Raw genomic sequence first — 25907 nt, 5'->3', positions numbered from 1 at the left:
AGAATTTCATTGCGCATTCTGTAAAAAAAAATAAGAGATTTTTATTTTACATTTACAGACGATGCACATAACAATACAAATTAACATAAACTTTTTTTATAATAATATTAGTCTGCTTAAATCATCGCTACTTTCATATATGCACATGTATTTTATTTTTGCTTCTTATTATTATTATTATTCTGTTATTCTCATTAATTTTTATTTTCTCTCTTCTCTTCTTTGCAGATTTTTTTCTATTAAAGTAAAACGCCAGTCATAATTTGACATTTCGCTGTTAGTATTGTGGATGAATTTTTTTGTGATTGGAAAATTTTCAATAATTTTTTTTTATTATTAAAAAAATAATATTCAAATAAAAAAATAATTTATTATCTTTTGATATTGAAGTAAAAACAAAATAAAACTAACAATATTCATAAACTTAATGAAAGATTACTAGCTACAATTTTTTAAAAATTTTAAAAGAAAAATATAAAAAGTGATACTCAAAAGGTATTTTGTGTTTTTGTGTTTGAAAGCGACACAGGGCCTACTTACTACATATAAAAAGGGAGCAGTTTAATGTGATTAAAAAAATAAATTAAAATTGGCCTTTTTGGTGTGAATATTTTTGCAAAGTACTAAAAAAAAAAGAAAATATTTAGCCTTCAGTGTTTTATGAGTAATAAAAAAAATAATTCGTGACTAATTTTGTCTTTTTTATGTGTGTACACTTCGTTTCACTTCTTTTCTAATCGTTGTGGTTATTTTTTTTTTTGTTCATTTACTTTTAAGTATACACACTTTGAAATTTCTTTTTTGATTTAAATTAAAATCTATTTTTAAAATAAGAACGAATATTTTAATTAGAAATTCTTTGCTAATTTAGTTTTATTTTTAACCCGGTAACCACCGCCAACACATATTCATACACATACATATGTATATTTATATATTATGCTTATTTATAACTGCGGCATACACATATATGTACTCTTATGAACATAAATATAACTATACGTGCATACATAAGTATAAATAATTGCATTTGTCATAAATATCTCTACTACACTTTATTATTAACGCGTGTAAATATTGTATACGCAGTAAATGTGCATTAGAAAATAATGTAGGTAGATAATATATACATATTAAAATATATGTAGGTATGTTTGGTGGTACGGTGTTATGTATTACAAAAAACATTTTAGATTGCCACTTTTCAACTAATTATTATGGCTCTTTTGATTAAAATATTTGAAAAGCCTTTAAAATATTTATATTATTCAATATACATACATAAGTATGTACCTTTGTACATACATACGTTCCAATTTTTCTCCTTTGCATACTTTTATGTCACATTCAAATAGGGTTTTGATTGCAGTTGGTGCAGCATTAATTTGAGTGATCTTATATATTGTTGATTCCAATTTATTTTTCATACCAAATTGTTAAAGTTTTTATATTAAATTTTCCTATTGCCCTACTTTCCTTTGAAAAGACAAAATTAACTTGTGTCATAAAATCAGTCAAAATTATAACTTTTCTTAAATTCATGCAAATTTTTCGATTCTGGAATACAATGTCAATGACTTATTTTTGATTAGTGATATATTGATATGCAGCGTTGCCACTCATGGAAAAATCAGTGGCCCAATAATACGCTGAATTTTAGAAGTAAAATCGTAATTTATAGTCTAATTTCATATTAAATTTAACTTCAAGATTTCGTTGTTGGTCTGTTATATACAAGTTACAACAGAAATGACAACATAATGTTGACATCAAAACTTTTTCGGTATTTTTGAAGTCAAACCATAATCTAATATGGAAATTATAAAGTAAAACCAGAATCTAATATGGAATAATTTAAAGGTTTCTCCACACAGTGCTAATAAAATTTTATATAAAAAACTTTCGAAGTTAAAGAAAAGTTAAATTTTTCTTCAAGATTTAGAAAATGGGTAAATACAAATAATTACGCAAAAAGTGGGCCAAAATGAATTGTGATTATTAGGGACCAAAATGGAATTGAAACAAGTTGAATGGACTATGTTTTGCCCTTTGGGACCAAAGTTTTATTGGTTAATTTTTTTTACATGGAAGAAGGAAATCTGCAAATATGAAATTTTAACTGCACTTTCAGATTACATTTTGTATTCCTTCGTTTTTTTCCTTCTTTCGATTTCTTTATAGAAACTTTAATATAAAATTAAAGTTTTAAATACTGACATTTATTGTAAATTTTCTATTTATATTTTCGGAAAAGAACTTGTCATTTTGACCGGTTGGTTGTTATAGTGTTAAAAATATATTGGTTAAGATCTCTACATAATATCGATTTCAATGAAATCACCATTAATAATAATTTTAATAAGATTTTATGTGTTGCAAACATAATTTTACGGTGAGAAATCATAAAAATACATAATAAAAATACATAACAGACATAAATTTATTTTTAAAAATCATACGCAATTCGCGTGTTTGATGCAAAATCCATTAAACATAAAAGGATGAGAATAATTTAGACACTATTTTATCACCTTTTTGTCTTGATGTTCGTTAAAGCTAAATTTAAATTCAAGTTTAGTAATATTTATTTAGAGGTTAATAACAATTTAAGTATACCGCAACACGAACAAAAAAAACTAATAATAAAGTTTTATATCCATTGTTGTTTTTTTTTTTTTTAATTTTCCGTAATTCTGTGTGACATTTAAGAAACATTCATGTTCCTTTTTCAAATTAAAATTTGCATATCTAGAGTTATTGTTCACACTATAATGTTGCGAAATTATATTTTTCCATGTTATCGTCGCTGTGATCCCTTCAGAAAAAGTTGTTTGAAAGAAAGTGTGCAAAATGAAGAAGTCAAACCATGCTACTTCCATATAGTCTTATATTAAACTGTAATATCATTTTGAATACCTCCATTTTTCTGCTAAAGAATAGAATACTAATGTAAACAAAACGAGTCAACAATATAATTATGAATACGAACATAGCACACTTACCTCTTCTCCTTATAAGAAGCAAAACAACGCAGTACGAATCATTTCATAAAACGACAACATTAAATACAAAAACAAAATTTCAAAACAAATTCAAGAAACATCTGTTTTCTATTTTTGAAATTGTTATCTTTTCATTTTCCCCTCAGAAATTGTTTTCTGTATAATAATAATAACAATGCGCAAATGCAAAACCGCGTGGCTGTTGTGCTCTGTAACAAAATAAAATAATTTATGTAGAAATACAAGTAAAATACATCTGTACTCTGTATATATTGAGTAGCGAAAATACCTGTAAAGAGAGAAAAAAAACGTCATACCGGAATAACTAAAAATTTGTTTGTGTTTTATTTCTGTATTCTGCAGGCTTTTTGCATTTATCTGTTAAAATTTTTCTATGAAAAAAACTAATATGTTGATTGACATTATGTTGATTCGTTTATTATAACTACAGTAAACAATAATAGTTTACATGTAATAATTACATTACAGTAAAAAAAAAAAGTCGAAATGTAATAAAAATGATATCAAAAAACAGTGGCTCCAGTTTATTTCCCGTTTTGTAAATGTTTAATATATTTTTATAAATATTGAAGAAAATTTACTTTGTCATTGTATTTACAATATTTTGTAACTGAGTATATTGAATTTAATTGAAGCATTATATTTGTTTAAGAAAGTATTGTACAATTGATTGAGAAATCAAGTTTTCATCAAAGTCAAATTAAATTTTTATCAGTTTGTAAAAAAAATTGAGTAGCTACCTGCCAGAAGATGAATTTTACAACATAAATGTGTGTGAATGTTTTTCATTTAGATCGATTTGATAACTTCAGTTAAATTTTTTATCCCAAATTACGAAAAGTTTCGAAATCGAAAACACTAAGATTAACATTTCTTCGAACCAAACAATATGCAATTACGAAACATAAATAAATGCGAATACGATTGAATTAAAATTCGAATTCTGTTGGTCTAGAGATGGACTGCCATCTACCATTTTGTCGTGTGCTGTTACATTTTATATGCAAATTGATATTTTGCAATTATGTGTGTAGACATTTCCATTCCAAAAGCCGCTTTTACTCTAATTCGAATGTATTGCAAATTTTAGAAAAAGCATTCCTGACTTCTAAATTGCGGTAATACCGTATTATTACACAATTCAGCTTATTGTAATTGCTGAATTTTGTAACAGCATTATGACAATTGTGACGTTCCTGATATTATTGAAGTTTCTTAGGAGTTTCTACAGAAATTTTATTCTTCTTAAGTTTAATAAACTTAAAAATTAAATTTTTGTATTAGTTTCTTACAAACTAATTGTAATTTTTAATTAAAAAAATCGATTTGTATTGATGCAACAGTTTTGTCGAAGCTATTACGAAACCTCAATAAATGCGTATTTGCTACAAAAACGATTTAGAGAATTTTTGATCTAACGTGATAACTTTTGAAATTGGAATCTATTCAAATAAATGTGTGCATATCTCCTTTTTGTTACTCTATGGTTTTTATGTAAATGCCAAAACAAAAGCATTAATCTGAAAGTAATCTTTCTTCAGCAATTAAAGTTTTATAGTTAAATACATCAAATTGGCGGCTTTAGATATTTATATATACATACATAAATAGAAACAGACGTTCTATTTTTTAAATTTAGAATAAACAAGATATTTCTGAAATTTAAGAACAATTTAATATTTTCAATTTGCAAAAGGTTCTGAGGTAACTTATTTGCTATATTTTAAGTACATTAAGTACAACGTTAAGTACAATTAAATTTCAGTTTTGATCTAAGTTTCGTTTGTACATATGTATGTATGTATGTTTTTTCATTACATAATATCAAGAATTTTGTGACCAAAAATTTTTGGGAGATTATTATTTAGCTCAAAAATGCAAGAGCAATAAATGAAATAAAGTGTTTGCATAATTTAAAATTCCGGCCCCACGGCTGACGGAGTGTATTTATTTCCCAGGTAAATTTTTTGAATTCTAAGTATTCTTATTAGTACATACATATGTACATAAATATATTTTGGTATTTTTAATATATTTACGGGAATACCTTGTAAGAAGATGATTTAGAAATTCATTTTCCCCAATCGTTTTTTGTATCTAAGACATGAAATTAGTAAATACGTTCGATAGTTCGGCGTAGTCAAATATTTTATGGGAACTATTCCGGTCGTATATTGTGTATCATTAAAATTGTTTTAATATAGGTACCTACCTAACTATCAAATTATTAAAGTAGTATGATTCTATAAATATCACACTTTTAGTAAGTACTGTGTAAGTATTTACTTTTTTTTTCTTATTCTCTCTATAAGCTCTAAGTATACGTTATTTATATGTAAATACTTATTTTGCTCTATGCATTCAATTTGATTACTTAATCTTATCAAATGTTATGTTTTAATCTTGATGATAAGAAAATTCGTCTTTAGCTTTATATTTCCTATGTACAGGATGTGTCGTTTATAATACTATGATAGTACGAATATGGTTTTCTCATCAATCACAAAATGTGTACTAGATTAGTTTTGTCTTTCAAATAATATCACATAAGAAATACTTATTGGTCTTTCAAATATGAAATACTAAAACCACTGTGTTAAAAATTAATCTAATCTGCTAGAATGGTATTGCTTATATTTTCATATATATTTCATACTTGTTGAAATTTCTGAATTACTGGATTCCTTAAAATTTTTGCTTATCTATGAACCCATAAGTAATTATTAATTAATTTGTTTGTTACTTAAAAGTAATTTCAGTAATTTTACTAATTCCAGGCTCAGAAATTTAGAGATATAATAGATGCATTTATGTACTGTAAAGAATATTAATGTGAATAGATTTAAAAATTTACCAGGGAATGTAAGAAGGAGCAGCATTTATTAAATAATTTTCTGTTTTAACTAGCTTGAGGAATTATAAAAGATGAAATACATTTTCAAAAATTGATATATTAATAATCATGAATTAAAAATCAACTGAATTAGTTACATACCGTATTTTCGTGTGTTTTAGAATGAGTTTTCCTTACGTTTAAAATTTTTTGCTTCTGCTCCATTTTTAACTTTAGTATTCCGAGTTTCTAACATAGCAGTTCCAAATTAGTTTCTGTAAATGATTTTTAGAATCTAGAGTTAACCACACCTTTGTAATATAGAAAATGTATTTTTCGTTGAAACTTTTGCAAAATTTTCAAATATTTATTTTGAAATACATAATTGAAATGGTTTTTATTCTTCCGCTTATTATAATTATTCTTATGTACTTACATAAAATCAGAAATTATGTTATTATTAATTGGCAATATGAAAATTGAGTTTGAACATTTTACTGGCTTTTATGTGATAGGTTTGTTTTATCACAATATTTTTGATCTCTTGTAAAATTTAGGAATTTGACAAAAATTACCGTCATGTCTTGCTAATTTAGTGTACTTATATTGAATATTATGAAATAAAATTGAACCCCCTGTATAAAAAACTTAATTTTATAACTTTATTTTATTCACAAAATTAAAATTTAATTTTTAAAATAGAAAATTTCACAAGTCATTAGTAAAGTCTGTATCATATTTTAGATTTGAAGTGATTTTCTAAAATAAATTTACTTTTGTGCGAGGAAAAATTTTTGCTGATTTTTATTTTATTATTAAAAATTTATTTAATAAAGTTTTCAATACTTAAAAATATTGATTGTTTTTTTTTCATTTTATAGTTATTAGAAGTTTTCATATTATTAAAAAGTTTTTCAAAAATTCACAATACATAAATAAAAGGTCATAGACATACATCTGGTACTTAGAAAGCGGCCAACAATATTAAAGTTTTTATAATTTTATTTCTTTTCTAAAATATAATCACAGTAACTATTTTCAAACGACTTTGTTATTATCTTAATAATTACGTACTTAAAAATTAATAGAAAAATCGAATATTATCGTATTTAGATACTTAATTCAAAAAAAAATATAATTTAAAAGTTAAATTAAAAAGATGGCTAAAGTACGTTTCTTTGGAGATTGTAATACAGTAAGTACATTGGAATATATTGAAAAATTGTATATACATACATATACATAAAAAATATATATATACATATAGTTAGTTGTTTTACAAATTGCATGTTTATTCATTCTTTACCCGCAAAATTCTAAAATAGCTCGAATTTTTTCATCAAAAAAAAAAGCAAATAAACGAACAAATTAAATTGCTCGGTTTGTTATACATGAGCACACTTACTTTAAAATGTAAGTAAGTAATTATTTCCAGTTTCTTCTTAACTATAAGGTAGTGCAAGCACTTATCATTTCCATTTCTATCCATAAATGCACGGAATTTCAAAATCTATTTTTAAATTTGAAAAAAGAAATTGATAGTTGACGAATAATCGTTGTGCTTGCAGCATTGTGAATGGCAATCATCAATAATCATTTAATATTTAATTGGTTTAATTAATTAGTTATGCTTTTTAGTTTGAATTGAAAATTTATAGGGTTTAATTTAAAGAGAAATTACTTTTGGTGTTGGAAGATTCTATAATAATAGTTATACTTAAAATTTAAATGTTTTTGAACTGACAATACTATTAAAATAATGTTTTATAAAGTGTAAAGCTTCATAACTAAAATCATTTAGAATAGAAACTAGTCATAAGTTCTAAATATTTATAGAAAATTTGAATATAAGAAGCACAAGATCGATTAACAGGGTTTCGAGAAACAGAAGTTCAAATTAATAGGGTTTTCAGCAAGAACTGTTGTATACTGTAGTATTACTTGACTTAAAATTATAATGATACGAAAATAATTTACACTTTGAAAGCAGCGAAGTATGGAACTTGTCTTAGTTTTAGAATCTATGTTATTTATTACTTGTTAACTTTATTTACTTTTGTAAGTATCCATGTTTATTTAATATAGCAACATTTTTATACGGAAGGTCAAAATCTAAAAATAAAACACAAAATTTAAATAGATTTTTAGTGAGCTCGAAAGAGCATAAGTTTGAGCCAAGCTAAAGCAAAACAAAAATTAAAAAAAAATTTGTACCAGTCGCAGAAATTTGATAAAAAAGCTGGTATGCTTTTAATAAATCAAGAATGAAAGGATTTGCAAAGTTAAGCATGGAGCGCATAAAGTCAAATGCTTACTTTTATCGAAATTATAGAGTAATTTTTTTTTTGTCTTCTTTTTTAAAACATATTTATTGCTTCCCCCTGTACTTTAGACTCTGTAAGTATTTTATGGTATTTTTTTTTAATTTAATTAACTTATTGATAATTTTAACATTATTAAATGCTAATTAGGAAATTAAATTTTCTTTAGAATTACTGTTCCTCGTGTTCTATTTGTATAGATTTACTGTTTAAATGATTGTGATTTCGAAAATTTAAGAACAAATGTGAGTCACATTTAAAAGAGTTTCCAAGAAAAGAATGGTATAGAAATTATCGATACAAATAAGCATGTGTGTATATGTTATGAGTACCACACCAACGGTGGGAAAATTTACAAATTCCCACATGTCGATAAGGGTTCACATAACACAAAAAGCATAAGTGTTTGATGTGAAACATTGTGTCAAATGGCATAATTTCATTACGTTTTTGAGTTTCGAGGTTTTTCTATCAGGTGAAAGCTTTTATTTTTCTTTAGATGTAGGATTTGTCCCTATAACTCGCAACCTGTGTTTGATTAAAAATTAAGAGTTTTAATTTCATCCGCGGCTCTTCTTGAACACTTCGAATAATTAGGCCGCATTCACAGGTCAAAGTTTTTAATAATACATCTACCTGAACACGTTCCCTTACCGCTGAGCCACATATGGTTCAGGAAATGTGCGATGGATAAGCACTGATACGTTCCTGAAACGCCGGGACATACGAAAAAATATTTTTTAAATTTTGCATTTTTGTATTGGGACAGGGAACGTGTTAAAACAAAGCACGTGTGTCAGTACTACCGGATTCGAAGATCGTTGTAATGTTAGATTTAGATTTTCTAAAGAAATTTACGTTCCATTAAAATTTTGAAAAAATAAGTAACAGACACGTTTAGCTATGCAATATTATAAACACAACTAGTTGGAAGGTGATTAACACTGGAGCTTCAAGTCTGATACCTGAAATGTACTTGTGAACATTCCATTTATAATTATCGTATTCTTTTGAACCTTGTTGCCTTTTCCATCCGTACTGGATATTTTAAAATTTTTTACTCCTTTTGTTACGCTTAGAAAAAACGATCAGAGACATACCCTCAAGTGTATGTTTTTGATCAGCGTCGAATTCTCATTTGTTTTAGTCATGTTTGTCCGTCCGGTTTAATTGAGCTACGAAAGTTAAAAGATGACTTATAAACTAAGTTGAGTTAACTGAAATAAATCGGTAAATTTTGGTTTAAAGTAAATACAAGATCCCTTTTTTAATCAGATGTGATCGGCGCAGTGGTTCGGGTAGCTGCTATACAGCTTTGGAAGTTATAAGGCAATATTTTAGCAATTATAGAAGCTATGGTCTCGAAGTTTTGAAAAAGCAAACATGTTTCTAATGCTGTTAGGTTAGATAAAATACTGAAATTTTGCAAAAATAAATTTGATAAAATGGCCATTTTTTTGAATAAATGTCTTTGAGATGAATAAACGTTATGAGTTTATGTATTAACTGTCATTCATGTAAGTATAAAATGACACTATACTTACATATTGTATGAAAAGCAAGATGTTGTTTACAAGAAGAGACAGAGTTGGCCCTCTCAACATTATCTATTCTCGTTTTGTGAGATTTTCACCACTGAGATTTTGTTATTAAAATTGCATATGGTGCTAAAATTAATTATTGTTTAGTTAATACAAGTGCATACAAAAACCTGGTACTGTAGGACAGTAAATTTAGTAACTTAGAGTTTGTGTTTAGAGTTTGTGTTTATGATTTGTGTTGGGACTTACGTCTTTAATCTGTCAAATGTATATGGTTTTATTTGTAAAAAGTATGTGTTTGTAGTCAATAATTTATGACTTTGTTAATAATTTTGACATTTAAAAATTTTAATTTGACAAACAGTTTACATAAATGAAGACAAAACTCTAATTATGCATTTTGTAACTAAATTTTTGATGTTAATTTGAATTCATATTCGAAATTTTATGCTTAAATAATTAGTTTTTATTGTAATTTGTTGAATAATTCATTTACTATATAAGCATATACATATATACATATTTAATGTGAAAGAATTCATTTTATTATTAAGTAATTATGCATTTTTTACTTAAACCTTTTAATTAAATTAATTTCCATTGCTTATACATTTTGTTTTTGTTTCCTAGTTGATGTTGCCTTTTTTTTTTAATTAATATTTAATAATTTTTTTAATTGTTTTCTCTGAATATTTCAATCTAATTAATTCTCTGTATTTTGTTTTTATTTTCTTTTGTTTTTTCTTTCACAATTCTCCTCGGAATAACAGTGTACCTTTAGTAATTTCAGTGTGAATAATCAATCATTTGAAATGGCTGATCCAACTATAGCAAATTTGGATGATAGACCAGTAAAGAAATATTATCGTAAAGCGGAGCATAGGTAAGTGAAAAAAAATTAAATTATTTAAAATAAATAAAATTATTTTTGGGTTCTGTGAAGAGATTAACAATAATTACTTTTTAAATTGTTAAATATTCATATTTAAATGTACAGATAAGTTTATTTTTAGATTAAGTAAAAAATTTTTCAAATCGTATATAACAGGATGAAACTGTAATATTATCTAAAATTAGATAAGAATGCAATATTGCAATTTAATATTGTTCAGTGCGCATTTCGCGTAACTCGGTCCTTAAGAAAATGTTGAACAAATATTGTAGAATACAGAAATTCTGATTTAACTTTCGTTCATAATTTTTAAAATGATTAAGAAATAAAATAGCCAAAAAATAATTGTTATAAATTATTTACTTAGAGAAATAATCGGTTTTACAAGTGAAAATTATTTTTTATTGAAGTTTTTTCTTGTCATATTAATTTAAGCTATTAGTCATAAAAAACTTTATTTATTTTATATTAATCAATTTAAAAAAATAATTCTGATAAGACGACAGAGCTTTCTATCAGATTTGAGTTGAATTATTGAAACGATTAAAATTCGAACACGAAATTGATAAAAATTGCTTCTGATACAAATTATGTATTTGTTATTGAAAAATCTTAATCCTTTAATTAATCCACTAAAGAAAATTTTTGGCCTAATGTCATGTATTTTATCAGTTTAAATTTTTTGAAGAGTTGGAGTTAACCGAAATGTTCACTGAAGCTTTCATAGTTACTCGCGTTTTTATTATTTTTTTTTTCATAAATCGCGTTATTAATAGAGAATTAGTGATTAAAAATTTATTCATCACTTTGTTGAATAAAATATTGAAATAATGTCAGTATACGTCACACCACACTAATTACGTTAAAATAGGAAATTTGCAGATTTTTGCAATTATTTTTGGATTTTTTTTTTATTAAATTTAAAATAAATTGGAATATTGAACTAAATGCTACTTCACTAAGTGTTCACTAAAGAAAATTTGTTGCTTTACTGATTTTATTCATTAACTTACCAATTCTTTCTGCATATAAGTATATGAGAACAACAATAATTTTATACTACAACTTCTACTAAAAAACTCTTCAGAAAATGGATCTTATTAGGGCCGCCTGAGAAAATGGGAAAAGTTATTGTAATCAGATAGTGTGGCATATTACAGAAAAAGCCTTCAAAAACTTTACAAATTTTGTCTTTGAATTTTTAAAAAAAAAATATCCCCGAACGAAGTCTTGGGTCCGAATAAGGGTTTGAAAGGCGTTAAGCGGCAGCCGCAATATTAAAGAAAAGGTCATTGACAGGGATTTCAATTTAATTACAGTCTTTCTAAAAAACTGTTAAAATTTATTTTATTTGTTTGATCATGCAAATCCAAAAAAAAAAAATAGCTAGAGAGATAGCTGCGTCCAGTCGACACATTTTTAAAGTAATTATTTTTCTTTTTTTTGTGTTTGCTTTAATTTTAAATATCATTTCTTTTCACATGCATTATAATTATTTATGCTATTTTAATAATCGATTAAGATTGCGTCAGCTTCTATAAAATTGAATTTTCTTTTTGTATACGTTATAGGGTGCTGATTTTTAATTAAAACACAAATTATTTAAAGTTGTACAAGAGCAGCTGTTTTATTTTGAATTTATTACTTGGAATTGAATAAACATTAGTCAATTTGTTGATTTTGTCTCATCGTCAGAGCATCAAATTACAAAAAGATCTTTCATAACAATTATATTTTTTATATATTTTGTAATTTTTTTATGTAAATTATTAATTGTGACTTATTTTACTGTCAAAAAGCAATTATTCTCAATTTAAACTGCCAATCACTTTAACCGCAATCGAAACCTAAATTAACTTATCACACTTTTAATTGGATTTTATTTTTTGATTGACAGTTTCGATAGCATTTTAATTTGATTAAATTTACAATTCAAAATAATTCAATCAAAATATTATATTAATTTATTGTATAAAACGTAAGCTTTGTTTAAATTGAAAATAAAAATAAACCCTATTAATAGGAGAAAGTGAATTTGTTAATTAAAATGCTAAAAGATTTCTCATTTTTAAGATAATTTTAACACACGAACGTAGTTATCACGTTTATTAGTGAAGGAGGCTCTAAAAAAACTAGAATTTTTAGCTTGGCTTTATATGATACGGCGAATCATTCTATGGTACAGGCAACTATGTTTGAATCCATATACATAATCTTAATGTTACTAAAACAACACCCTGTTTTTTAAGCATTCCAATCTGTACTAAGTATACTGCACTAAGATTATCAATAAATACATAGCTACCAATATTCATATGTATAAATAAATGTATTTAATATTTTGACGTCTTAAATCACACCATACATACTCTTCATATAAATTACTTGTAAACAAATTATTTTAAAATTTTTTAAAAATTAATTTTAAAATTACTTTCAAATTATCAATAAATAAAATAAAATAAATTATTAAAAATTGCAAGGGCTATTTTATGGAATAATATTTAATCTCATTTAAGCAATATTTTAGAATACTTAAGATTAAATTTTATATATATTTTTTTACTCTTCTATATTGGGGGTAAACAATAATTATTTTTAATATTATAATTCGCTGATGGGGGGTTATCAGAATCCGGAGAACTCTAAGCTTAATTTAATAATAATTTTTTAATTGTAATCTTTTGTTTGTTCCTAATTTTCAGTTCATCGAATTGACTTTAGCACTTATCTATCGCATTATAGGAATTTAAAGCTTACTTTAAATTTTGAAAATTATAAGTTTAAGAATATATGGAAGCAAAAATATTGTCGTAGTACTAAATGTGTATGTTTGAATTGACCTAATTTTAGGGGTATAATAAAAAATTTGTAATTTTATCAACAAGGTTCTTTGTGCCCATATAAAATTGTAATAACATGACGTGCGTCATTAGTGTATTACTTAAATTATTTGATTGATTAATTTTTTTAATTAAAATATTTGCAAATTTTTTCTTGCCAGCTTTGTATTGTAATTAATTAGATCATTAGTAATTAAATTTAAGCAAAAGTACGTACGCAAGAATTTGCAATTTCGAGTTTGGATTTTAAACATTTATAGTCATTTTTTCAAATATTTTCAAAGAGTTATTAACTAAATCGAATTTACAGAGATTTGTTGATTGGTTTACGCGACAGTTGCAGCATGTCCACCGCATTCCAATTAGCACAAATGCTAATTATGTAAATGTTTAACAATAAATGTTATATCACTAAAAAATAAATGCTATATCACTATGCAAATCACCAGGTTATCTTTGAGTCTACGATTATAGCTGGCCTATCTTAGCCGGCTCCCGGTTCTCTTGAGGATTCTATCTAAATCTCCGATGCTAATTTTCGATATTTCATCCAGTTCCGTGACATAAGCTATACCCCATGTGGCCAGTTTGGCTCCGCCCAGAGCCGGATACTCGCAGAGATAGTGAAAAATGATCTTCTTGTCAATTTCCCAGCACTTGCGACACGTTGTGTTGAAGGGAAATCCAAGTCTAAGAGCACACTCCCCCAACGACCAGTGTCTTTTGTAGACTGCAGTTAGACAGGCAATGTTCCTTGTCAATGAATGGGCTTCCCACTCTTTCAGAGTTTTAATCAACTTTCTTTTTTTTAAGTTTTTTTTAAATTTTAAAATTTTTTATCAGCTTTGTTGGCATTTTTTTTAAAGTGAATTAAATTTTCGAAATCATCCATATATCATTTACCATTCATTCGAATTGAAATAAATTTTGTTGTTTGCCGCTTTGGTAGTGATAAAATGAATCGTTTGTAAACCAAAAATTCTTAAAATTTTGGTTATTAATAAAAAATCAAGCTGTATTTTTAATGAATTCGCTGATTTCTAACCAAATTTTATTACAAAGATTGAGTAGATTTACAATTCTAGGTTGTGATTTCTGTGGCTCCAAAAAAAATCCCTTAAGTTAAATTTCTCGATTTGTCATTGAAATTGATTCAAATGAAATATATTTTAAAATTTTAATTAAAACGACTATTTTCGAATTTATGTATAAAGATGTTAAGTATTCTAACTTTCTTCATATACTAAATCTTGGCTTTGAATGCTTTTTAAAATCGTAAAATAACTTTCAGGTTTACCCAACAAAATCCATTGAAAAAGATTTGAAATATTCACTTTGCGGCAAATACATTAATCGAGATTTTGCTATCGTATAATAATGAGTGTCTTAACCTACATAGACTCTTATAATAAAAATCAAAGCAATTTCTAAAAAAAATCTCACATCTGTACACTTAATATTGCGAAAACATTGTGTAAATATTTAGTATGTAAACAATATTTTAAATATGCGCGCATAAACCACCTTACGTCATTGTGTTACGTGCTAACGTGCCTATATAAATAAATTTGGCCATTCATTGGCGGTAGAATTAATCCTTTTTTCTTTATATACTCGAATTTATTTTCATCTCTTTGCAAATTAAAGAAAAAATAAACACATTGTCGAACCTCAAACTTGTAACCGTAAAAGCACAAGTCTTTTAATATTGTTTTTTCAACTAGAGTAAAAGAAACCACATATGTAACATTCTTCTCTTTTTATGAAAAATAAAGACAATTGAAAAACAAGAGCAAAAAATGAAAAATTATTTGCCTACTGTCATTGACATTAAAATTCCTAGCAGTCATTCGAATGTCAATGCCAATGTTCCCATTTCATAAAATATTTTATGACTTTCTTTTATAAATTTTTATAAACAAACAAGAAAAAAATAAAACCAAAAATTTCTATTACGAGTAAAAAAAAAATTTATTTCACTACAGTAATAATGATTAAAATACGTTGCAAATTTTCACCTACACACATGAATCCAAGCCTCATGCATATGCTTAGATGTATATATAATAATATATGTATAAACGTATATGTATAGTGTATGTCAAATAAAATTCAAAATATTTGATTGAACTAAAAAGAGATATAAAATTTATATAAAAAAAATTTATCTCAATTAATCTTGTATGTTTGAGTGTACAAAATAATACATAACGTATATACACCACATGAATACATACAAACAACAAAATGTTTTTCCAGTCATACGGTGAAAATCTATTTTTCTTTTTTTTTGTGTTTTATTTGTTTCTTCGTGGAAAACATTGAAATCATCATCAATATAAAGCAAGTGTTATATTATTTTATTGTTTCAGAAGAAGCGCATTTCCTTTTAAAAGCGTAAGGAAGAAAACCAGCCACACAAGATAGATAAATTAGATTTGATTAAAATTGAAGAAGAGTCAATCGACATTTGAAGAATCAAAGAGATGTTCACTTCATTATTAATTAAAGCATGAATAATTGAAAGAGACAATTGTTTCCTATTATAAATTCCTCGCTTGACGTTTGACAGTTTGTTCTTTGAAAAGAGAGAAAAATAAGAAACTTCCCAATTATTTTTTATTTTCTAGTATCCTAATATCATTTTGTGTGCCATAGGTCTCATTTATTCTATGGCAACGAATTGTACTCAAAGCTTAAGCTTCATAAAATTATCTGTCAAAAAATGAAACATTGCATATTTCAGGGCTATAATCTGTATAATGTAACACTTTGTTGAAATTATTCAATTTAAGTGATTTTTTTTTTAACCTCTTCGTTTTATGCATAATATGTTTAAAATTGTACGATTTAATATTCTATTTACTCAATTTTACGGTTAGGCGGAAACTATTAAACTGACGGTTAGGCAGATAATTGCTTAGAAGTCTATAACTTAGGGTTGAGTAGATGGAAATGCCGAAAATATGAAACATTTATTTTTATTTTTTTTTTAAATAATAGTAAAAAGCGTGGAAATTTATCAGTTCCACAAGAATTAAGTTCTCCTGTTCAATTTAAGAGTAACGAGAATATTTCTCATTTATAATTATTAATTGATATCAAAGTTTTAAACGTTGTATAAAAAAATATTTGAATTAAAATATGTAAAATATTTTGTTCGCAATACATTTGAAAATTCAAACCCTCCAAGCGAATATTGTGCTTCAAACAAATCGAAACTTGAAAACATTCCACTATAAATTTTTATATAAAAAATTTTTCGCTTTGATGTAAACTTTACGCAAAAACTTCAACCAACTTTAGTCATCGAAACTATTGACGTACCATAACAAAATTTAATTTTTTTAATAATTAAATATTAAGGTAAAATTCATTTTCAAATATCATTTTAAAAATAATTTATTAGTTAATTCGGACTTTCCATTATAAAATGTTTAACGATTGATCCAATCTTTTAAAATTTTTATTTTTATGACACTTATGAAGACTAAAATCAGATAAAGTAGGCACATTATTGTTTCTTATTATCTTATTGAAAAATAATACTGTGAAATTCATGAAATTTGGCGTCGAGTATCCAGTAATATGTCACATATATCGCTGAAGTTTTTTTGGAATGGTTCGGTTCGGATAGTTGTCATACAATTCCAAGAGTTAGTTGCAAAAACTTAAATTTTTGAAAAGATAATAAAGTTAGATTAATGAAATTTGGCAGCAGTGTTTCCAATAATAATTCAGACACATCCGTGAAGTTTCTGTAGTTGATTTGATAGGTTCAAGTAATTGCCATACAACAATGAAAGCTAATTCTAAATATTTCAAAAATAAATTTTTTAAACTCAGATTGTCAAGGTAAAGGATACAATTCAGTTGGTTTACACGGGTTGAAAAAATTTAACTTGTTATCTTGAAATATGTAAAAAAATACCGATTAAATTTTGTCAACCTTGAAACATGGGTAACAAAACATAGGTACTGATTCTGTATGTTCCGACTCAATTTTTCCCTCGCTTTCTCTCTTTAAAAATAAATTCCGTTACACGAATATATGCACATAGTTTTTACTCAATTTCTCACCCTGTTGCTATAAAAGTAAAATGCAGAATGAGTGTTTCGTTATTCGTTATAGAAATTTAATATACTCTTCAGTTTTTTGTACCTTTTTCTGTGTAGGCAAGAAAATAAAAAAAATTCAATAGGATTTTCATAAAAAAATGACAAAAAACTAAGAATAATTTTCTTTTGAATTTTGACGTTCGGTGTGCTCTTGTTTAGCATCACTTGTCGTTGTCATGTTTTTCATTTTACTACATTTTTATTTTTATTTTTATTTTTTTTTGTTTTTAGTTTAATATAAACATGTAACACGAGCCGTACCTTAAATTTGTTTCGTTTTTTGTTAGTGTAAGCGTAAAAAACATTAACAAAATTTAAATTTATTCGGTTACAAAAATAAAACCTGCAAAAAAAAAAAATGGCAGAGCAAAATGTTTTTCTTATTTTATGCATACATAGGTGTTCTTAAGTGATGCTCAAACTAATTTTTCAATTAAATATCATTTTTATATTGTTACTCGTATCTGTCTGCCATTTACATAAGAAAATAAATCTATAAAACATTAAAATTAAATTTCCGCTTATTTAATTTCGTATATAAATTTTATAAATAAATTTGTAAAAATAAAAATAAAATAAATTTTAAAATTATATAAAGATACGCAAGCCAGTGAAAAATTATTAAAAATATTTTCCCCAATTCTGATTAATTTTTTAAGTACAAAAGTGTGTTGAAAATTAACATAAAACGAGAAAAAATAAAGTTGACTATACCAACTATGTGGTACCTGTACCATTGTTTATCAAGAACTAGCAAAAAGATTTACTATTAAAATTTTTCAGAATGGTTCTAATACTGAATTGGGTTGCACTTGCACTTCATTTGGGTTAAGCCCAAATTATTTTCAAATTTGTATGAAAGCTATTTTAAGAACTTATACAACCACAACCAAATCTTACTGGAAGAGTGGCTCCAACATTCTACTAATTAATATAATATTTGAATACTATGTGTCTCATAATTTCCGAGATATAACTTTACACTTATTTATTGGAGCCGTATGGCAACTATTGCAACCACTTATACAATCATAATTGAGTTTTAATGGAATATTGACACTGTTACTCCATTCAATACTAATACTGTGATACTAATAAAGGCTTTTAAAATATTTTCTAGCGTTATAAACGGAATGATAAATTTATAATACCTTTCGAACGCTCGTCAGTACGGGTATAAATTATAACAATAGCAATATTAAATTTTTGAAGTGATAACGATTTTGAACTCCGAAAAACAAAAACTTGTAATAAAAGTCATCGTCCTTTGCCCTAATTTGCAAATTTCTCGAGAATTTATTTATTTATAAAACTGTATTTTTTGTATTACCATAATATTATACAAGTATTGGTGCAAATATGCCTTCGAGGGTCAAAATCAAAATTTTTGCTTTTAAATGTGTATAGATTGAGTCTTAAGTTTTACATTCGAATTTGTTCATTAATTATTAAATTAATCAAAACAGATATACTTTTGAGAATAGCTCATTTTTACCTGAAATAAGACTTAAATTCAGGTTTCGGATCTAAAAAATTGAATTCAACAGATTGATTTTGTAATTAACCAATAACCTTAAGTTCTCAAAGTTTAGTTTTCCTTTCGGATTAGGTTTGACTTTTATTTTATTTATTTGTTAGCTAAATATTGTTAAATTTCTTTTTGCTTACATTGAATTGGCATTTTAAAATTTCTAATATATTTTAATAAGATTTGTTATGGTTTATATAAAGCTACAAATATTATAAATTTGAAAAATAATTAAAAAAGCTTTCGTAGACACAAATTGCATCTAACCCAACCAAAATAACAAAAAGCAAGATGAATTTATAAGAGGAATTAAGGAAACAGTAATAAATAATTTTTATTATTTAATTTTGTTATCAATATTCAATTAAATGCAATTTCAGAATTGCGTAAAACTAAATGTTGATAACAATTACTGATAATCTACTTAAATGCAGTCTTGCAATTTATGAAATAAACAAAATAGCTACTGAATACTAAAATGTTTAAAATTTACTTATTGATGATTTTATTACCGGAAAATTGTAAAAATTAGCAAAATCAGAAAGAATAAACTTTTTGACAGCAAAAAGATTGTTGTACAATTATTCTTGCTTATATAAGAATTGCGATCTCAATAAATAATCGTGGCCAACATTTGTATTAAATTGCAATCGCAATTACAAAAATTATTAAATATGTTTTATCCAATCATAATAATAAATGAAGAACCCTTTAACATAAAGTACTTTTGGTTCGTGCACCTTACGGTAAGCACGGTTTCTCACTTTAATTATTTTTGTTCTTTATACGCTAGGCTCAGCTAGAAGATTTAATCTATTTTTCCTGTGTAAAATATTCATTTTTATCCAACTTGTTAAAATATATTGCTTAAAGGAAAATTCAGTGATTTGTGCAAAGAAAATGAAGTTTCCAGTGGTTTGTAAGTGCATTGATTCGTTTTAAAGCAGAGTTATTTCCAAGTTAACTCAACTAGGTTTTACTACCATGCCAATTGTAATGACGTATCATTCGTTTTTAATTGAATATTTTCTTAAGTTCATAATATTAGGTGTTTGAATTAAGTTTCAATATTTTTTTTTTGACATCGACATATTTAAATATCTGAATGCATGGAACATTTGAGTTTTCGAGTCAACTTGTTTTGAGAATATGACGAACAAGTAAACTTTTCGAAAAAATTCAGGTATGCTTCGGGATTGCGAACAATTTTAAGAGTCAAATTTAAGCTTACACTTTTAAACTAAATTGCTTACGGAGATAAAATTAGTGTTGAACATTTGAACTAACAAATTCTCCGAGAACATTATTCAAAAAAATTTTTAGAACCTCATATTCAAGTTTTATCTAGACGTTTCTTTTTTTTTTTTTTAAATTTCTTTAAGATTCAATTTGAAATATAAGGAACGGTAAGAACAATTTGAAATATAAGGAGGGTTTAAGAAAATTTGTTAAATTCTTAAACCCTTTTACGAAACTAACAAAAATAAATTTATTGAATTTTGTATAAAAGATTCAGAAACCCGCCAGGTCGATTATGTGCTTATCATACTAAATATTCTAACATTCAAAAATTAATTAATGTTTGTGTGTGCATGTATATTTTAAAAAGAAAAACAAAGACCAAAACATTTCTAATCAGTTTTGCATCACTCTGATGATAAACAAAATCAATTTTTAAGCGTCCTTTCTATTTTTGTTATTTGATTTAAATTATTTTTATTTTCTTTGATATTTTTTTTTATTTTTGTATTTCTTTTATGAATTTCATTTTGAAAACAAAAACATTCGATAAAGATTCGATTCCGTACACGTACCCACGTAATGAATCTGAAAAAATTAAAATTTTATTAAAATTATAAAATATTTTTTTTTTAATTTAGTGTTATTGAAACCGTCAGTGAAATTAGTAAATAATCTGAAGGAAAAATAGTGAAAAAAAAAATCTTGGACAACACAAAAATTATTGAAGAAAAAATTTATTTTTCAATTTATTACAAATATTAAAATACTCAAATTTGAATTAAAAAAGTAAACAAATAAATTAAAAAAAATTGATAAAAAAAAATTTTTATTGGAAAAATATTATTTTTCTAATTTACGTGGTTTATTTTATTTAGAAATTCTTGTTTATTTCATGAGCACTCTAAGAAATACGCACACTTTTACAAAATTTTAGGCGGAAATTTTTTTTTTTTAAATGATAAACAATAAACGTGGAAAATTTCTCTGTAAATTCTAAATTCAATGGTGATTCATGTTGATGATAAAAAAAATTGCTAGAGTGTGTGTGTGGTAGAAAAAAAACTCAAATTTGTTTTGTAAATAAAGAAAAGAGAAAATTGTTGACGATAATTTGTTTAGCAACATTTTAGTTTAGTTGTTCTTTAGTTCATAAAGCTATTCAATTTTTACTGGAGAGCAAATTAGAAAGTATAAAGTTGAAGACTAATTTTATTTGTGAAAATAATTAATTTTTGAAAAGTGTTAAAAAATTAATTGTTAAGACAGAATAAAGTGTCCGAAATATAAAAAAAAGACGGACAAACATTATAATACAAAAATTAAATTAGTTACTCCTTACCATTTTTCTTTTTGGGTTTTAATTTATATTTTATAGTCTGTTATAAGACAAAGTAATTTTTCTTAACATTTGTAAATTGAAATTAAAATAGGATGAATTGAAGAGATTTTCAAATATACCATTTTAAAATAAATTAATAAAGTGTATTATGTGGGTTTTCGTTAAAGCAGTTCTAGAATAGCCCTAATTTGTATAAATCGTTCGTAAATTACTCGCTGTAATAGAGTACATTCGGAAATTTATTCAGCAACAAAGAAATATCAGAAATGTAGGGTAGACATCTGACAATTTCTCTATACACGCATGAGATTTTTTTTCTCTTTTTTGAATTTAAAAGTTTCAAAATTTGAATTCTCATAGCATAGTCACTTATGTCCTTTTCGAACTTCAGAATTTGCATTGCATTTGCAAATTTGAAATATCAAATTTATTATTTTCAAATGAATTAGATTGATCCATTTGAACGGGTACCTTTCATGTAAGATACTTTTAAGGGAAAAATTCAACAAATATGATTGATTATGCGGTAATCTAGACAAATTTTGTTGAAATGGATCTTGCAAGATTTCTAATCCTGTAAAATATATACTGAACAGGGTTTAAAAAAATTTTAATTTATTATGACTTTGTATGCCGCGTAGAAATTATTAAATAATTGGTTAGAAATTCTATAAGTTTTGTTCAGTGTCACGCTTAAAAATTGATTCCACGATACCTTATAGATTCCGAAAAAGGTCTTCAATCTTTATTTTTTATTCCCTTTATGTTCTTATTTGTGTTTTTATTTTTATTAAGGTTTGTTATTAAGAAAAATTTAGTTTTCATTTGACACTATTTAATTTTATTTAGAAAGTTTGAAATTTAGTTTGAATTCGTTATGGCATAAATCGTTTGTTATAATTCACAATTGATTGAAACTGAGGTCTGGGAAGAATGATTTTTTGAATGTAGTATACAAAATTTTGCTCTAGGCAAATGAAAATATATTGAGAAACAGTTTTCCTTTATTCCGGTCCCCTTTCTTGAACTTTGAAGCTCTGAATTCTAAGCCTTCAGAGTACTAATAATTTTATAAAAACTTTTGTTTCATTAAATATTGTGATGTCTTAATCTTGAGTATAATTTAAAGGAGTTCTTTAACATTTTGTCTATTAGACATGATTTTCTTTGAATAAATTCCAAAATTGTGCCGAATAAATTTGTGAAAATTCGCTAAATTACTCATTTTTAATTTGCGTCATACAAAGTTGTTGATTTCTCACCAACTTTAGGAAAAACCTTTGACCTTTCATTATTCTAATAATTTCTATTCATGCAATCCGATACTTTTGATTCTATAGGTAGGAAACCAGTAGAATTTTCTTCAATTCAATCTATTTGACAAAATATTATTACAACCAAAATTAAAAAAAAACCTAATAAGAAAAGGTAAAGGAATAATCGTCTATTTTAAGGTACAAATTTCTTTTCAATTCAATTGAAACTCTTAACAAAAGACATTTAGAACACAAAAACATTGAGAAAAAAAAATTTAAAATTTTGAAAATAAATTGAAGTGGAAAAATTCGCTCTTTCATAAAATATTTTATTATTACCACGCTTTTTCATAAGAAATTTAAATTACTGTGAATAAATTACATCGGAAAACAAATTTTAATAAATAAATTCAAACAAAGGGGGAAAAAAACAAACTTTTTCACAATGCCAGAATTATCACAAGATGCCTTTGAATGTTTAAATCCTGGCAGTCCGCCAGCTACACCAGAACAATTAAGAGCCCGCGCAAATTCAAGTTCCAATCGAACAGAAATTTTAATAACATCAGATGAAAGTACCTTACCTATGCCAGCTATTGCTACTACTTCTAACGGTATTACATTTGGTCAGCAACAAAAACAACAACAATCAAAGCAAAATCATAACAAATTAAATTTATATTTTCAAAATGGTAGTGGTGGCCATAATTATTTTACTTGTTATAATGGTGTTAACAACAACGGCATTTACAATTCAAATGGAAATTCATCAAATTTAAATGGAAATTTCCTTTTTGTTAACGGATTCAATGGTAATCTTAATGAATTTCAAGATGAAATGCGTTCTCGTTCATTTACATTTGGTGAAACAGAATTAGATATGTCATTTTTGCATGGTGATAAAATGGAACATAAACGTGAATCACAGCACAGGTAAGAATTGAAAATAAATCATACGTACGCATGAATGTACGTAGGTGTATGTGTATAAGCAAATTTCGAGGTTATGTACACATTTAGAATTCAATTTTTTTTATACTTTTTCTGAGAAAAAAGGATTAAGGACAAAATTAGTTTTCGAAGGTTTAATATTTTCTTTTATAAAATAAAACAAAACGTAAATTTAATTGTAATTTAAAAAAATAAGAGAAAGTTTTTTATATTTAAGAAAATTTATTGGCATATTTTATGGAACCTTTTCCTTCTTTGTACTTAACTTAAATCATAAAAGAAAATATGAAATGATTTAGGATCTGTTCCGAAAACTTTAATGTTATTCAAGCTAATTGTAATGGGGAAATGTGTTTGTTTTACATTTATTATATTGCGTCATGGGAGATAATCTCAGGTTTTTCTTTTTTCAATGGAAGACTTTATAAAGCAAGCTTGTAACGAGAAAGTTTTAAAATTGAAATAAGGACTTTTCTCTAAATAAATGTTACATTTATACTGATAATTCTTAAATCGTTTTTTTTTCTAAAAATTCATGTGGACCGCAGCTATGTTGTTAACTGTATGTAGATAACAGTTGCAGGGGAAAAAGAAGTCATTAATTTGGATTGTAGAAGTGTGTTGCCTTCGGTCTAACTAAATAAATAAAAATTGTCAAAAAAAATTAAAAAATATTTTTAGTCGGTGAATGAAATGCATATACATTATATAGTTTCGAAAGCTTTCGAAGAAAGCTGTTAGCAATGGGGCCAACAACGGAATTCTTAACAGAAACCAAATATGATACATGATTGGCTTAGAAAACTAAAATTAGGAACCTCTTAGTTCTTCTCTTTAAAATATTTGTATCAAAATTTGGAAATCGCTGCGCTGACTTACTAAACAGGAAACAAAGTGAATAATATTTCACCTAAAAATGAAAACTTATTTTCACTATTGTCAATATATCGGGGAACAAAAACTTCTGGAACCCAATCTGTTGAACATTGTACATTAATATTAATTTGCATTTTCAACTTTATTCAATGCAATTTTGCTAGAATACTTGCATATCGCTAAAATGCAAAAACATGCAAATTTTATTCTACTGTGTATAAATTCTGTTACTAATTGAAATTTAAGGAATGTAATTTAATTTATTAAGCAAATATACTTACTAATACATACTTTCTTGTAAAAAAATAAAAATTGAAATTATTTATAAAATTATTTATGGTTGCATTATGATAATTACAATAATTAATTACCTACATATTATATAAATAAAATAATGAAATTGCATAAGAAGTTTTACAGTTAAATGACTCATCATAATTTAATATTGAATAAAATTCATTATAAAAAGTTAATCCTTTCCAGTAAATAATTTAATTTTTTTATTATTATAAATAACTCTTCTCAATAATTCGTATATAATATATAAATTTAATTTTTAGTAATATTAATTATTCTTGAGAAATAAAATAATTTGTTTTTAATTTAATTGAAATCATACACAACAAGATTTAACGTTGCTTCTAAGGACTTAACGACTAATTAGCATAAAATATTTTTATTAATCCGTTTTTACATAATATGATAAAAAGTATTTTTGTATCTTTTTTGGAATTATTGCCAGCTACATATATAGGGGCAAATTAGTAAATAAAGGCATTGTTCCATATTGTACAAATTATAACGATTTATCACGTTCCGTATTGTATTTAAAAAAAAATTTACAATGTTATGCGTTCGGAATTATATAAAACGCGTTGTCGAAACGCAAAAAATAGCAAAATGTACATTCTATAAATTCAGGATTCTCTTTCTAAAATTTTGACAATAACTATTACTGGTATATATTGGTTAATATTTAAATTGACATAATGCTGATTTTTGACTTGTTAAGTTAAATTTTGGTGCAAAATATTGGAATTTGGCTGCATATTTTAAGGATGATAGTGAATTATATCTATAAAGCCTATCTAAAGAGAAATGTCAATGTCAACAAATGAAAATTTCTATCCGGAAATGTATAAA

At 25.5% G+C, this 25907-nt stretch overlaps 1 protein-coding gene across 10 annotated transcripts in view; it reads left to right on the top strand.

Moving 5' to 3' along the window:
• Positions 1-295: 295 nt before the first annotated feature.
• Positions 296-25907, top strand: part of LOC129618696 (cytosolic purine 5'-nucleotidase) — a 120877-nt gene continuing 95265 nt past the window's right edge. Inside the window, exons 1-3 of one of the 10 annotated variants that reach the window (XM_055533616.1) lie at positions 296-495; positions 6738-7051; positions 10489-10601. In XM_055533616.1, coding sequence (XP_055389591.1) covers positions 7016-7051; positions 10489-10601 — 149 coding nt within the window. In that variant the 5' untranslated portion in view covers positions 296-495; positions 6738-7015. Of the gene's footprint in view, positions 665-6648; positions 7052-8075; positions 8190-10488; positions 10602-21012; positions 21531-23135; positions 23871-25907 lie in introns of those variants that run through there. The other 9 variants (XM_055533614.1, XM_055533613.1, XM_055533619.1 and 6 more) reach the window with 9 other exon arrangements.

The sequence above is a fragment of the Condylostylus longicornis genome, unplaced genomic scaffold (genome assembly GCF_029603195.1).
Source record: "Condylostylus longicornis isolate FDR11 unplaced genomic scaffold, ASM2960319v2 ptg000010l, whole genome shotgun sequence".
Taxonomy (NCBI): Eukaryota; Metazoa; Arthropoda; class Insecta; order Diptera; family Dolichopodidae; genus Condylostylus; species Condylostylus longicornis.
This window is presented reverse-complemented; position numbering and strand designations above follow the sequence as displayed.